Source organism: Microcaecilia unicolor, chromosome 4 (genome assembly GCF_901765095.1).
Source record: "Microcaecilia unicolor chromosome 4, aMicUni1.1, whole genome shotgun sequence".
Lineage (NCBI taxonomy): Eukaryota > Metazoa > Chordata > Amphibia > Gymnophiona > Siphonopidae > Microcaecilia > Microcaecilia unicolor.
This window is the reverse complement of record NC_044034.1, coordinates 251518219-251535482: the sequence shown is the minus strand read 5'-3', so window position 1 is coordinate 251535482 and position 17264 is coordinate 251518219. Positions and strand designations below refer to the sequence as shown.

The 17264-nt window shown below is 45.6% G+C and overlaps 1 protein-coding gene across 4 annotated transcripts in view; it reads left to right on the top strand.

Moving 5' to 3' along the window:
• Nucleotides 1-17264, top strand: part of REV1 (REV1 DNA directed polymerase) — a 339104-nt gene that overhangs the window by 227284 nt on the left and 94556 nt on the right. For all 4 annotated transcript variants that reach the window (XM_030201417.1, XM_030201416.1, XM_030201418.1 and 1 more), the window contains exon 13: nucleotides 12849-13069. In XM_030201417.1, the coding sequence (XP_030057277.1) occupies nucleotides 12849-13069 (221 nt within the window). The remainder of the gene's footprint in view (nucleotides 1-12848; nucleotides 13070-17264) is intronic.

The following is a 17264-nucleotide window of genomic DNA, read 5'->3' as shown; positions in this document are numbered from 1 at the left end:
CTTATCTGGACGACTGGTTGATCCGAGCCCCCTCTTATGCAGAGTGCGGCAAAGCTATGGACCGGGTAGTTGCTCTTTTGAGCTCCCTGGGATGGATCATCAACTGGAAGAAGAGCCAGCTGCGCCCGACTCAGTCCCTGGTGTATCTGGGAGTTCGTTTCGACACCCAAGTGGGCAGAGTGTTCCTGCCAGACAATCGGATTGTCAAGCTTCAGGCTCAGGTGGACTAGTTCCTAGTAGCCTCTCCTATTCGGGCTTGGGACTACGTGCAGCTGTTGGGCTCTATGACGGCCACGATGGAAGTAGTGCCCTGGGCCAGGGCTCATATGAGACCACTACAGCTATCTCTGCTGCTGCGCTGGACTCCGATGTCGGAGGATTATGCTGTGCGCCTTCCCGTGGACCCAGCAGTGCGCAAGGCGCTGAGCTGGTGGACGCAGACAGACAAGTTGTCTGCAGGATTGCCTCTGGTGACCCCGGAGTGGATTGTCGTCACGACAGACGCCTCTTTGATGGGCTGGGGAGCCCACTGCTTGGGAAGGACAGCGCAGGGGCTCTAGTCTCCTGCAGAGGCAAGTGGTCTATCAACCTCCTGGAACTCAGAGCCATTCGGTTGGTGTTATTGGAGTTCATCCCGGTACTGGTGTTGAAGCCTGTACGGGTCCTGTCGGACAATGCCACGGCTGTGGCCTATATCAACCGCCAGGGAGGTACCAAGAGCGCCCCTCTAGCCAAGGAGGCTATGAGTCTTTGCCAGTGGGCGGAAGCGAACCTGGAGCAGCTTTCAGCGGCCCACATTGCCGGAGTCATGAATGTCAAGGCGGACTTTCTCAGTCGCCATACCTTGGAGCCCGGAGAGTGGCAACTATCTGCTCAGGCGTTCTTGGACATCACGAAGCGCTGGGGCCAGCCGAGCCTAGATCTGATGGCGTCATCGGCCAATGGCCAAGTGCCGCGCTTTTTCAGCAGAGGACGGGACCCTCGATCCCTGGGAGTAGATGCTCTTCTCCAACAGTGGCCGACACAAGAGCTCCTCTATGTGTTCCCGCCCTGGCCCATGTTGGGCAGGGTGCTAGACCGGGTGGCAAAGCATCCCGGCAGGGTAATCCTGGTGGGTCCGGATTGGCCCAGACGTCCCTGGTATGCGGACTTGTTCAGGCTCTCAGTCGACGATCCTCTGCGGCTGTCAGTGGAGCAGGGCCTGTTACATCAGGGTCCCGTGGTGATGGAGGATCCCTCTCCCTTTGGTCTTACGGCCTGGCTATTGAGCGGCAGCGTCTGAGGAAGAAGGGCTTCTCAGACAAGGTCATCGCCACTATGCTGAGAGCGAGGAAGCGCTCTACTTCTACTGCTTACGCCAGGGTTTGGCGTATCTTTGCAGCATGGTGTGAAGCAGGCTCACTTTCTCCCTTCACTGCTCCAATTTCTTCAGTGTTGGCGTTCCTGCAAGAAGGTCTGGAGAAAGGCCTGTCGCTCAGTTCCCTTAAAGTCCAGGTAGCGGCTCTGGCTTGCTTCAGGGGCCGCCTGAAGGGTGCTTCCCTGGCTTCGCAGCCAGATGTGGTGCGCTTTCTCAAGGGAGTTAATCACCTGCGCCCTCCTCTGCACTCAGTGGTGCCTGCGTGGAATCTCAACCTGGTGCTAAGAGCATTGCAGAAGCCGCCTTTGGAACCCTTGTCGAGGGCATCTCTGAAAGACCTGACGTTGAAAGCAGTCTTTTTGGTGGCTATCACTTCAGCCAGAAGAGTTTCCGAGCTCCAGGCGCTCTCATGTCGAGAGCCTTTTCTGCAGTTCACTGAGGCAGGAGTGACTATTCGCACAGTGCCTTCCTTCCTGCCCAAGATTGGTTCTCGCTTCCATGTGAATCAGCAGCTCTGTCTCCCTTCCTTTCGTAGGGAGGACTACCCAGAGGAGTACTCCGCTCTTGAATATCTGGATGTGAGACGAGTCATCATCAGATACTTGGAAGTGACCAATGATTTCCGGAAATCGGATCATCTGTTTGTCCTGTTTGCAGGTCCTCGTAAGGGTCTGCAGGCTGCTAAGCCTACAGTGGCAAGATGGGTCCAGGAAGCCATTGCAGCGGCTTATGTGGCCGTGGGGAAGGTGCCGCCTATCCAGCTGAAGGCTCACTCCACGAGAGCTCAGGCGGCCTCGATGGCAGAGGCCGGATCCGTCTCCTTGGAAGAGATATGCAAGGCGGCAACGTGGGCTTCGGCTCATACATTCTCCAAGCATTACCGTTTGACTGTGGCTGCACGGGCGGAGGCCCGGTTTGGAGCTTCAGTGTTGAGGTCAGGGATTTCTATGTCCCGCCCTGGGTGTGTACTGCTTCGGTACATCCCACCAGTCTATGGATTGATCAGCTTGATGATATGGAAGGTAAAATTATGTATAATCATACCTGATAATTTTCTTTCCATTAATCATAGCTGATCAATCCATAGCCCCTCCCAGATATCTGTACTGTTTATATTCTGGTTGAATTTTAGGTTCAAGTTTAGCCTTCAGTTACTTCAGGAGGACTTCGTGTTCAAGTTCTTCTTTCACTTGGATTCTTCAAGAGTTGAGACGAGTTTGTGTTACAGTGAGCTGCTGCATTCCTCTCCCCTCCGTTTTACGGGGCTGGATTGAGACATAAATTCTGCCGGCACTCCCTCCCGCTTCGTGCGGCTGTAGGGCAGCTTTGTACCCCTCCCGCTTCGGCGGTGTTAGGGTCAGTCAGCTCCTCCCGCGGTTGCGGTTGCAGGATAAGCCAGATCCCCCCGCATCGGCGGGTGTGGTGTCCCTCCCCCGCTCCGCGGGGATGAGCTGGACGGATTCCCCTCCCCCACTTGTGTGGGGATGAGCTGGGTTAATTCCCCTCCCCCGTTTCGGCGGTGGTGAGCTGGGCAGAGTGTCCCTTCGTGGGTGTAATTCTCTAAGTGCTGAGTCCTGCGGATGGAGCTTTGATATCGACATACTGAGGAGTTTCCGGCAGCACATGACCACATATAGGGAGGCAAAAGTTTGCTCTCTATCTCCACCTGCTGGTAGATGGACACAACCCACCAGTCTATGGATTGATCAGCTATGATTAATGGAAAGAAAATTATCAGGTATGATTATACATAATTTTACCTTATTGATGCTTCATATGTAACCTGGCTTTGGTGAGTAATAAATCCTATAATTGAGCCTGTCTCTAATTCTCTTTATTTCTTACTTATGGGCAATTTATTAAAGATTAACTAGAATAAAATGATAATCCTTCTGGGTCTGGCTGGGGAAGTCCACATCCCCAGGAAGACCCCTGACAGAGTTGGAAGATCATAGTAAGTTGCTCTATGAACTTCTACTGTACTGGGTGACATGAATGGGCCATAGTTAATCAGTTTTGAATGGAATTCAAAGGGTTCAATGATTGGAGTCAGATGGAATTGGTAACAGCCTTCCCTGTAGATTTAGGGGATATAAAACCCCATTTAATTCAAGAATCACATGGATAGAACAAGGGCCCCCAGGCACAAAGCAGGCTACAAATAAGGCAAGGAAGACAACGTTTAGGGCTCACTTAGTAAACAAATGTTCCAAACTCCTTTAAAAATAAAAACTCACAAAAGGGGTCCTGAGCCAGTAATGGACCATAAGCACACTGCTAAAACAGAACCATGTAACACAATGTCCGCTAGACCACATTCTGAACGAGAACACAGGAAGTATGCCAATGATACTGCGGTCTCAAGATAAAGAGCATAAATCCAAAGTCTACAATTAAGGTCCAGAGTCCTGTGCCACATTGTCCAAAGGATTAATGAAGTCCCGAGCAGCAGGCAGAGTGTCCAAGGTTAGTGCAGCGGGCTTTAATCTTGTCAACCTGGGTTCGATTCCCACTGCAGCTCCTTGTGACCTTGGGCAAGTCACTTAACCCTCTGTTGCCCCAGGTGCAAAAAACTTAGATTGTGAGCCCCCTAGAGTCAGAGAAAGTACCTGTATATAATGTGTACAGCGCTGCCTACGTCTAGTAGCGCTGTAGAAATGTTTAGTAGTAGAAATAGTAATAGTAAGAACATAAAATTTGCCATACTGGGTCAGAACAATGGTCAGGCAGGGGAGATGCTGGAGGAGAGAGGGAGAACAATGTGTGACAGCATCGACTTATACACAGATTACAGTATTTTTGGCCATTTTTAATCTTAAAACTGCCCTCAACTTTTACATGAGATTGACTTATGAATATATATATATGGTAGTTCCCCCTATATGCCCCTTATTAGTGCAACGATTTATTAAATGTATGTTAGAGACAGTTACTCACTCCGTTTATAGGAAGATTGGTCCACTTTTTCTAATCTTTTTCATTTTGATTGGAAACTTTTTAAAACCAAGGATAAATTGAAATCAGATTTAGAACTGTCACTCTTATTTTCTCTTCTTTCAATTCATATTTTTGTTCCTCTTTTTGATAATAAAGAATCTTTGGAACTTTCTTATTTCAGAAGCATGCATATAAGTAGCCTTATTACTTTCTTTTCTGAGTGACCTGCGTCAGTGCTACACAATGGTCCAATGTGTTGAATCAAGAATCCTTATATTCGCTATGGCAGAGAATCTTGGACCATACATTTGGGGGAAAGTCATCAACGTGGGTTACTGTTAAGTCAGGTTATTTTAGCACAGGCTCTCATAAAATGGGACCCTGTGATATGGTAAAATAACCTGACTTAACAGTAGCCCACATTGATAATTTCCCCATTTAAAATTTTGTGATGTGCTGATATGGCCTGGACTCAAACATGATGATGAGGATCTCTTGTCAACTCTACTCATATTCATAAATGGGATCATTTGAAATGTTAGCAAGGGTGTGGCTAACAAAGAATCTTTCTCTGAGGTTAAGCAGGCCTATTTATTCTCACGTATGGGTGATGCAATCCTGCGTTGGGTGATGCAATCCCGCGTTGCTTGGTCTGCAGCTTATGACAAGCTATTAAGAGCTTTGTGGAGCGCGAGACACGCTCCACTGTGCACTCACAAGTGCCTTCCGCGGAAGCGCAGTTACTTCAGTTCTTTTTCTACCACAGTGAAGAGTGACTGTTTTTTCTGCTGCTCTTCACAGCTCAGTCCAAAGAGCTTTTTTGAGTGCCTTTCATCATGTTTTCCATGCTGCCCTTTTCTTGTTTCCCTGTTTGGGTCAGTCTTTCTTCCTTCACTTATTGTTTTAGTTCTTTTTCCTGCTTCTAAGTTTAATTTTTTTCCACGTTACTGTGCCGTTTTTAGGCCTTGACTTTGGTCGCGCTTTCCCTTTCTTTTTCTCTGGTTCCTTGCCCCTTTTTGTGGCACCATTGAGTTGTTTGATTTCACTGTTGAGGTTTTTCCTTCCATGTCCACTCAAGTTCCCAGTGGCTTTAAGCGCTGTACCCTGTGCAGTCGGACCATCTCTGGTAAGGGCACCCATTCTTGGTGTCTTCGGAACCTAAGGCTTGACCATAGTCATCCTAACTGTATCCTGTGTCTTTGTATGAATAAAAATACCCAGTTGGCCAGAGAGGCTCAACAGGAGCTTATTTTTGGAGCCCGGTCCAAATCCTCGACGTTGTGTGTTGCATTGGTACGCATGGCTGCTAGACCTGTGGACACTGGGAGCAGTTGTGCATCAAGGGGTCTCCACCTGCCTCGATGCCGACTGCTATGCAGGGCCCCTGGGACCAGCCTGTATCGGACCTGACACTGAGGCAGCGTGAGGATTCAGTGTCGTCCTTGTTGGCACCGAGGAGCCTCGATGACTAGCTTCGGGCGAAGGCTAAGAAACATCGGCATCGATCCCCCTCAATGAATGGTGCCTGAAGCTCCGTGGTGTCAAGGGATTTGGCACCCAAGAAGCATTGGCGCTGGGAGGACCTCTCCCCTTCCATACAAGAGGTGCCGGTGCGGAGGTCTCCAAACAGCCAGAACCAGCCTCCCATCTCAACCCCAGCGGTTCTGCAGACTGTCTCCGAGCTGATGCCCGAGGCCTTCCTGGTTGGGCCCTCGATGCTGATGGCTGGCTTCCTACAATGGATTGAAGAGGCTATGACTGTTCTGCTGCATGAGATCCTGCAGGACGTTATTGTGCGGAACTTGGAGTCCCCTCTGTCTCTATATTGTCTAAAAAGATTGATAACATGCATAGAGGAAGGCCTCTATGCTCATGTCACGTATACAATCATACCAGCTCTTCACGAGCATCTACTTGCGGGACTGTGTGCACAAGATTATAGATTTGGCTGACTCTCCCACCAGAGGAGACCGCGTTGCTTCGCCAGTTGGCCAAGCAGCAGAAGGTGCGTCGTAAGCATGCAGAATCTCTGCCCAAAGAGTAGAGATGAGTAGATTCTCATGGCTGCAAGTCTCTTGACTTGGAACCGGCGGTCCAGCAGAGATTGGCAAATGCCCCATGCCAGGGGGATAACCATTTTGGAGAGAAGGTTGAGGTCGCTGACCAGATCAAGAAACACATTGATACCATCTCTTCTTTCTCCTGCAGGGTGCCTTCTGCTTCTAGGAGGTCTTTTGGTAAGACGAGAAGGAGTGCCTACTACTTGCAGAGATGTAGGTGCACCTTCTTCTCTCGCCCACCTTCACAGTCTCAGCACCAGCGCGCCCATTCTCATCAACAGCATGCGCCTAAGGCCCCTACTGCTCCCCAGTCAAAGTAAGGGACAAGCTTTTGACTGGCTCCATAGCCGGTCTCAGTATCTATGATGGATTATTTGCTGGTTGAGGGGGGTTTGGGGGAGGCTGAAGTTTTTTTTCACAAATGGTGACTCTATCTCCTCCAACCTGTGTGCTCTTCAAATAATCCATGATATGCCCTCAGTTGGTATCAGAAACCTCCAAATTGCCCACCAAGAGAGCTCATTTCTTTATCTCTTATCACAAGCAGGTACTTGCAGGCAAACTCTCAGCCCTTCTGAAGGCCTATGCGGTCGAGCCCATTCTACCAGGAGAGGAAGGGCAAGGATTCTATACTTCCTCATGCAAAAGAAGACAGGGGGATGCATCTCATCCTAGACCTAAGGGTCCTGAACAAATTCCTAGTCAAAGAAAAGTTCAGGATGGTTTCCCTGGGCACCCTTTACCCATGATTCAGGAACACGATTGGTTGTGCTCTGTGGACTGAAAGAATGCATATATGCACATTCTGATTCTTCCCGCCTAGCGGAAGTGTCTATGGTTTTGGTTTGGAACACATCACTTCCAGTACCACGTGTTGCCATTTGGCTTCGCGTCAGCTCCCAGGGTATTTACCAAATGTCTAGCAGTAGTCACAGCGTTGCTACACAAACTGGGAGTCCATGTATTCCCTTATCTCAACGATTGGCTGGTGAAGAGCATGTCGGAGGACAGTGCTCGGGGTCCATGTGGTTGCTCAAGCTACTAGAGTTCATTTTAAACTACCCCAAGTCCCATCTACACACTGCCCAGCAATTTGAGTTCATTGGAGCCCTGCTCAATAAGCAGAAGATTCGAGCTTTCCTTTCGGGGTCAAGAGCAGACACTCTAGTTGCGTTGGATTCTTGCATTCAAACCTCTCAGCAGGTCACAGCTCGGCAGATGTTGCGGTTATTGAGACACATGGCATCCACAGTTTGTGATGCCCATGAGACATCTTCACATGAGAACTTCAATCCAATTTGACTCTGGGACTTCCATTCCAAATTCCTCAGCCACAGAAAGTGCTGATGACTGATTCATCTCACCTCGGTTGGGGAACCCATGTAGATTATCTTGACACTCAAGGTGTTTGGTCCATCTAAGAAACAGATCTCCATATCAGTCTCCTGGAGCTTTGGGCTATTTGGAACGCTCTAAAGGCTTCCAGAGATCGACTGTCTCACCAAATTGTTCTCATTCAAATGGACTATCAGATTGCAGTGTATTACACCAACAAGTGGTGGGCACCAGATCACGTCCTCTGTATCAGGAGGCCATTCGGATATGGCATTGGGCTGTCCATCATGGTATTCTCCTTTGTGCCACTTATCTGTCTGGCAAAAACAACAGCTTGGCCGACAGACTGAGCAGGGTCAATCAACCACACGAGTGGTCTTTCAACATGGGCATTGCCTGCGAGATCTTCCGAGTGTGAGGCACCCCTTTTGTGGCTCTCTTTGCCATTCACATCAATCACAAGGTCCCTCGGTTCTGTTCCATGCTCCAAGCCCATGACAGACTAGCGTTGGATGCTTTCCTCCTTCATGCTTTCTTCCATCCTCCCATACCTCTTGTGGGGAAGAGTTTGTTGAAAATCATGCAAGACCGCAGGACCATGATACTGATCACTCCTTACTGGCCTCAACAGATCTGGTTCCCTCTTCTTATGGAGTTATCCTTTGAAGAACCAAGGAGATAGGAGTGTTTTCTGACCCTCATCATGCAAAACGGGGGGGGGGGGGGGGGGGGGGCTCTTCTTCATCCCAACCTCCAGTCTTTGACCCTTACGGCCTAGAATTTGCTTCCTTTGGTCTGCCAGAGGATGTCTCCCAGGTTTTGCTGGCTTCAAAAAAAAGATTCCACTTAGAGGTGCTACTCTTTTAAATGGAGGAGGTTTGCTGTCTGGTGTGAGGGCAAAACCCTAGATCTCATTTCATGTCCTACACACACCCTGCTTGAATACCTTCTGCATCTTTGAGTCTGGTCTTAAGACAATTCTGTAAGGGTTCACCTTGGTTTGATTAGTGCTTATAATCAACGTGATTTGGTTCGATTAGTGCTTATAATCAACGTGATTTGATATCAACGTGTTGAGGGTACGCCCATCTCTGTACAGCCTCTAGTTGTTCGTTTCATGAGAGGTTTACTTTTGTCAAAGCCCCTGCCAGTGTCATGGGACCTCAATGTCATTCTCACCCAGCTTATGAAAGCTGCTTTTGAACCTCTGGATTCCTGCCATCTGAAATACTTGACCTGGAATGTCTTTGGTAGCTGTTACTTCAGCTCAAAGAGTCAGTGAGTTTCAGGCCTTAGTAGTGGATGCATTTTATATTAAGTTTCATCACAACAGAGTAGTCTTCCTCACGCACCCTCTGCCAAAGGTGTTATTGGAGTGCCATCTGAGCCAGTTAATTGTCTTGCCAACATTCTTTCCCTGACCTCATGTCCATCCTGGCGAGAGCACCTTGCACACCTTGAACTGCAAGCTAGCATTGGCCTCTTATGTAGAGCAGACTAAACCCCACAGACAGTCTGCTCAACTTTTTGTTTCCTTTAATCACAACAGGATTAAAGGAACCGCACAATCTCTAATTGACTGGCAGATTACATTTATTTCACTTATGCCCTGGCTGGGCTGACCCTGGAGGGTCATGTCAAGGCTCACAATGTCAGGACATGGTGTTCAGTCCACATATTCACATCACACTAGTGCCTTGAGCAGGGATAACTGATGTGACAGTTTGGACTGCAGATTCTGTTTGGGGTCTAGAATACAACTCCACCCCTCTAGGCCCATTTTCTTCTGTTCCAGACTGCACTGTCTCATAGTTTGTATATAGTTTCAGTTTAATCTGTTATTTCCTTTCTGTTGTGAGGCCCAATTGACCTATGGTGGTTGTTTATGGTGAGCCCTGGTAGCTAGGGATTCCTTATATGTGAGAATAAATAGGCCTGCTTGTCCTCAGAGGAAGTGATGATACCTTTAGCAGGTATTCTTTGAGGACAGCAGACCTTATATTCTCACAACCCTCCCTCCTCCCCTTGGAGTTGTCTCCATTTTTGTCTTTTATTTTTTATGCTGTAGTATTGTACTGCAGTAATCGTGCTCTCGCGACAGGCTTGAAGGCTCTTGTATATGAGCAGTGGAGCGTGTCTCATTCTCCATAAAGCTCTTAATAGCTTGTCATAAGCTCCGGACTGGGCAGTGTGGGATTGTATTACCCATACATTCGACTATAAGGTCTGCTGTTCTCGAAGAATACCTTCTACTGGTAAGTATCTTCGTTTTATATAAGGTGAAATTGCCTAATTATCAAGACTTCTTGGATATTTGGAAAAGATGTTGAATGCATGCCTTAATGTTTTCTCAAGATGAGTTTCCCACAGTCCAACACAGCTTGTTGGTGACTCTCCTGATGGTGACACAATTGGTTGTGACAAAGCATCAAAAAAGTTCCGCTTCCACAGCTCTTTGTGACTGGTGGCATAGAGCTCATATGATTTGGAATATGGGAACAGAAGAATAGACATACTGGGTCAGACCAGTGGTCCATCTAGCCCAGTAACCCAAATAGTAGCAACATTCCATACTACCAATCCCATGGCATGCCGTGCTTTCCCCACGTCTGTCTCAATAGTAGACTATGGACAAACTCCAAGAGCTTGTCCAAACCTTTTTTAAACCCATATAACGCTAACCACTGTTAATACATCCTCCAACAAAGAGTTCCAGAGCTTAATTCTTTGAGTGAAAAAATATTTCCTCTTGTTTGTTTTAAAAGTATTTCCATGTAATTTCATTGAGAGTCCCCTGGTTTTTGTACTTCTTGAAAGAGCGAAAAGTCAATTCAATTTTGCCCTTTCTTAATCATTTGCCAGATTAACTTTTATAATATGTGACGTGCTAAAACTGTTAATGGATACTTGGTCTCTCTTATCTGAATTTAATGTGAAATTTAACTCTCCCAATCAAACATATAAATAAATGACCAGTGACCGACTCACCCGCAAATGGGCAGTAGAGACTTCCCTCTCTGTCCCGTCCTCGTGTCAAGACGTGATGATGTCAGAGGGTGGAACAAAGAGGGAAACGGACGCTGGAGCCTGGAGACGAAGCAACATCGCTGGCGCACCAACCTCCACTCCCCCCATCCCTGAAGTCGCCGCTCCCGCCCCCCTCCGTATCAGGCCCCCTGCACTGACATGATAGCGCCTCTCACCTCCATGTGGAAGCGCTGCAGGCAGCAGCAGAGTGATCTGCTGCTGCCTGCAGCGCTTTCACATGGAGGTGAGAGGCGCTCTCATGTCAGTGCAGGGGGCCCGGCACGGAGGGGGGAGGGAGCGGCGGCGAGGAGGGTAGCTGGACATGGGGGGAGGGCAGGGGGGAGAGAGGAGGGTTGCTGGACATGGGGAAGACAGCAGGGCAGAGAGGAGGGTTGCTGGATATGGGGGGGGAGGGCAGGGGAGAGAGGAGGGTCGGTGGACAGGGTGAGGCCAGGGGAGACAGGAGGGCTGCTGGACATGGGGGGGGGGAGGGCAGGGGAGAGAGCAGGATTGCTGGACATGGATCAATGGAGGGGAGGGGAGGGGAGAGAGAAGGGTTGCTGGACATGGGGGGAGGGCATGGGAGAGAGCAGGGTTGGTGGACGGGGGGGGGGGGGGAGGCCAAGGGAAAGAGGAGGGTTGCTGGATATGGGGGGAGGGCAGAGGAGAGAGGATGGTTGGTGGACGGGGGGAGGCCAGGGGATACAGGAGGGCTGCTGGACATGGGAGGGGGGAGGGCAGGAGAGAGCAGGAGAGAGAGCAGGGTTGCTGGATATGGATCAGGGGAGGGAAGGGGAGAGAGGAGGTTTGCTGGACATGGGTGGATGGAGGTGAGAATTATTACATTTTGCAAAACACAAATCTCGCCCGTTTTAATGGGCTTAACGGCTAGTATATACATATTATAGAGTGTAGTTGCAATTATGTCCTTTTAATGAGAGTTCTCAACATTTTTTTTTTTGATAGGGTGAGGTGGAAGGGGTTTATGATATTTTCTATTGAATCCACTGAAATTGCAGTTTTCCTTTATTTGGGGCTAGTGTGTAGACCCACAGATAATATGCAACATATGTGAACATTCTATTTTGATACTGGAAATAAACTCAATTAAAAGAAAAAGTACAAGCATTTTACACTAGGCTCATCTTAAAGACCAATGATTATTGGCTGTTTGGCTCTAATCATGACAGTTCTACAAAAGAAACAACTTCTACTAGCTAAACAGTAGAAGCTGTCAGTATTTAGACTGAGTTCTAACAACTTCAGGATCTCATTATTATACATGAGGATTATAATAGATGTAGAAGCATATTTTCAAAGCACTTAGACTTACAAAGTTCCATAGGTTACTGCGGAACTTTGTAAGTCTAAGTACTTTGAAAATGAGCCCCATAGAGAACAAGATTTTCAAAATTAGCTTGGTTAACTCTATTCGTTAATGTGGAAATTTGCAGAAGCTCATTAATACTTTCTTCCTTTTCTTATAAACAAGTTTTCTCCTACCTCTCCTTGAAGACTATAGTATTACTTGCCTTTCAGATAGATACAATAAATTGTTTGAAATTTCTTGTTGCTAGAAGATGTTATGTTGCTTCTTAATTGTCTAAGAATGCGTGTAATTCTGAAGTTGTCTACTTAAATGAATGGGATCAACTTGGTGGCTCATTAGCATTGCTGCAATATAGAGGGCCAGGGTTTGATTTCCAGGCCAGGACAGTATATTCCCTGTACTGGCTAGGGATGCTATGGAAGACAGTATTCACAGCAATGGGTGGGAAGGAAGGTTGCTGAACACCCACTGACCAAATTCAGTGTCTACATTTGTGCTTTCGAGCCAAGAACTGTCACTGTGATGACGGGAGTGAAATAACTGGATAGGCGTTAATTTGGAGCAAAATCCTTAATTAGTTGCACATGAAGCCTGTGTAGCCTAATGTAAAGGCCAGTTTGATTGAGAGAAAGGTCTAGTGGAACAGGAGAAAAATTCTGGGCCAAAGCTGGATATTTTAAAAAAAAAAAAAAAAAAACCAAAACTTGTAATTCGGTTGCTGCTTTTGATGGGAAACTAATATCTCACATTCTTCAACACAAAATAACACGTTCTTCTGTTTATTATTTTTTTTACCTGTTAGGAGTTGGTAGGACAATGGAAAGTAAACTGGCTTCTTTGGGCATTAAAACTTGTGGTGACCTACAAAACATGACTATGATGAAACTGCAAAAAGATTTTGGTCCAAAAACAGGCCAGATGTTGTACCGATTTTGTCGGGGTTTGGATGATAGACCTGTTCAAAAAGAGAAGGAAAGAAAATCTGTTTCTGCTGAGATCAACTATGGGATACGGTTTACACAGGTAAGTTGAACATCACAATCTCTGTGTAGGAATTTTGTAATTTCTGCTAGACAGCTGCCTTTAGTAACATATTTGTAAGATAGATATAACAATGGTAGAGATGGAGGAAAGTTGAAAACATTGAGAGAGTTTTTTTTTTTAGTGCTTTCTCATGCTTTGTAAGAGTGAATTACAAATGCTAAAATACACCTGCTTAGAGGAGCTCTTACTAATGAAAGTAAATAGAACGGTCACAAGCTGAGCAGTTATAAGGGATAGATTATTTGTTAAAGTGTGTAATTTCCTTAATATAACTAAAGGCCTAGCAAATCATTAAACAGTTTCAGCTTTTAACAACTTTTAAAAAAAGTAGTATTGAAGCAACTTGATGGATATCCAGACCTTTGCACCTGCCATATTCACTTTTTAATACAACTGGGGTACGTAAACGCCAGATCAGTAGTAAACAAAACAGAGACTATAACAGACTGGATTACTACAGACAATCTTGACCTTTTATTCATCACGGAAACTTGGATCCACGACCTTAAAGACTCCATAATCTTAGATCTATGCCCACCAGGATACAAAATTACCCATTGGACAAGAAATGGAAAAAGAGGAGGTGGAATAGCCATAATTTACAAATCCGACTTCATCATCACTACACAGCTGAATCCATCCTACCACAACTTGAAATTGCCTCAGTAAGAATCAGCCACCCAAATCTGCAAGATCACCTCAACGCAATCCTACTCTACAGACCACCAGGCAACTGGCAAGACTCCCAAACACACTTCATGGACTTCATCTCGAACACATGTGTTTCCACCGCAAACCTTATCATAATAGGAGACATCAGCTTGCACCTTGAAGATCTTACCTTAACAAGCACACAAGAATGCAAAGAGTTCCTATAACTATGGGATCTTCAAGAACCAAATACACAACCAACACACATAAAAGGACACACACTAGATATCATCACACACAAATTCGACCCTGACTCAAATCTTCTACTAACAGACACAAGATGGACACCTGCACCGTGGTCAGACCACTATAAAGCATACATCTCCCTCCAATGGCAAACGAAAGACACAATTAATAAACAAGAACGAAAAACCTACACCACGAGAGGAAAAATAGACCCGGTAATATTCTGGCAACAGATCTACCAAAATGTATGTACAACAAGAGCAGACACAATCCAATTCCTACAAGAATGGGACGATAAATGTAGAACAATACTAGACAACATTGCCCCAATCCAAACCAGAAAATCACACAGGAAGAAATCAACACCATGGTACACCGAAGAACTGAAAAAACACAAGTTAGAAGGTTAGAACGTGCGTGGAATAAAAAGAAAGACGACCCAACACTCAACGCCTGGAAACAACTTCAAAGAAAATATAAGTATACCATAAGACAAACTAAAAGATTATTTTATAAAAAAGAAATCGGACTGAATTACAAAGGCACACACAAACTCTTCCAACTCGTGAATAAACTACTAGATACCACACCAATCACAACCAACAACAAAGACACACCAGGAGCAGACAATCTCGCGAAATACTTTAATGAGAAAATCATACAACTACGAATTAAAATACCAGACAGCAACACCGATTACGCCACACTCCTTGACTGTCTAGATCCAGAACCAGGTGTACACCCAGCAGACAGAACCTGGACCAATTTCGAGACAATATCGGAGGATCTTATCTCCCAAATGCTCAAAAGATTTGCCAAATCTCACTGTAAATTAGATGTATGCCCGAACAACCTCATGACATCTGCCCCTCATCAATTTATAATAGACCTCACAAACCACGTAAACTATATGCTACAAATCAGACTCTTCCCAAAGGAAAAAGGCAACATTTTACTTACTCCAGTACCCAAAGACACAAAGAAGAGCGCCAGTGAACTAACTAACTACAGGCCAGTAGCATCCATACCCCTAATAACCAAACTGATGGAAGGGATGGTAACCAAATAACTCACAAATTATTTAAACAAATTCTCAATACTACACGATTCCCAGTCAGGATTTTGGTCCAACCACAGCACGGAAACAGTACTAGTTACTCTCATGAATAAATTTAAACAAACAATTGCAACTGGCAAGAATATACTACTGCTGCAATTTGATATGTCTAGCGCCTTTGATATGGTTGACCATGGGATACTATTACATATCCTTGAGTATTTCGGAATTGGAGGAAATGTTCTCAACTGGTTCAAGGGGTTTCTAACCACGCGATCATATCAAGTGACATCTAATTCGACTACATCATCCAAATGGACACCTGAATGCGGAGTTCCACCGGGATCCCCCCTCTCACCGACTCTTTTCAACTTAATGATGATACATTTGGCGAAACTACTATCAAACCAGAACCTGAACCCATACATATATGCAGATGACGTAACGATCTACATTCCATACAAGCATGATGTAAAGGAAATTTCCAATGACATCAACCAAAGCCTACATATCATGCATACATGGGTGGACGCGTTCAAGCTGAAACTCAATGCAGAAAAAACCCAATGCCTAATACTCACCTCACAACATAACACGAAAAATTCACCACCATTGATACACCAAAACTAAAGCTTCCAATCTCGGACACCCTAAAAATTCTTGGAGTTACCATCGATCGAAACCTAACACTTGAGAGTCACCGAAAAACACAACCAAGAAGCTGTTCCACTCAATGTGGAAACTGAAAAGAGCAAGACCTTTCTTCCCAAGAACCGTCTTTCGCAACCTGGTACAATCAATGATACTCAGCCACCTAGATTATTGCAATGCACTCTATGCTGGTTGCAAAGAGCAAGTAATCAAGAAACCTCAAACAGCTCAAAACACTGCAGCCAGACATATTCGGCAAGGCAAAATACGAAAGTGCTAAACCCCTACGAAAAAAGATGCACTGGCTTCCACTTAAAGAACGTATCACGTTCAAAGTATGCACCCTAGTTCATAAAATTATTCACGGAGACGCACCAACCTACATGTCAGACCTGACAGACCTACCACCCAGGAATGCTAAAAAATCATCCCGCACATTCCTCAATCTTCATTTCCCAAATTGCAAAGGTCTCAAATACAAACTAACGCATGCGTCAACCTTTTCCTACCTGAGCACACAACTCTGGAATGCGCTGCCGCGCAAATTAAAAACGATCTATGAATTAGCTAACTTCCGAATTCTACTGAAGACTCATCTCTTTAACAAGGCATACAACAATGATCAACAAATATAAACTCGTATACGCACATCCAGAACTACCTCTACTATATCAAATTGCCAAAACACCATCATGTTTTTCACTATCATGGTACCCAAGATCCTGTAACTACTACTAAATGTATACTTTCTTATACAATTCTTATATATTTCTTAGATACTTCTTAATATGTTTGTTTGCTGAAACACTATTATGTTTTATCATTAACATACTACCCAAAATCCTGCAGTTATATCACTACATGCATACTTTTTCATGTATTTCTGTTACTCATGTTGTATTGTAAGCCACATTGAGCCTGCAAAGAGGTGGGAAAACGTGGGATACAAATGCAACAAATAATAATAATTTTCAATTGGATAAAATCAGCATATAAATATGGATTATTAAAATTTGCCGAATGATGTTGTGTTTAACGTTGTACCCTGTAGAGCTTTTCTCAGCTTCTATTTCTCTAGGGGTTAATTGAAATACAGTTGGACCAGAAGTACCTAAACTTTTACACACAACTATAGAGAGATATATAGATAGATAGATTACGCCCTTAGCCCCCTGGTTCTCTGTCTGTTTTGTTTCTGGTTGCTGGGAATGCTATGAGCTAACCTTCTTTCTGACAACTGCATGAGACACCAAGAAGGAATGTAGAGAAAAGGGGCAGGTAGCAAGAAAAAAAATAGAATAGGGACCAGCCTTTTCTGCACCTGGGGCAGATATTCAGAATTACATCCTTCCCTCTTTTTAGAAATTTGAGCTTTACTTGTGAGGGCAGGAGGAGAGTTGCATGGAGCAACAGTTCTCTTCATGACATGTCAGGGCCAGATGATCTGTCGATCAGGGTGAAGATGGGGCAGGCAATAGATCAGTGGTATCTCTGGACAGAACAATGTTGGGTGGTAAGTGGAGGGGAAGCCAAAGTGACATTGTCATACCCACCACTATATCATAACCT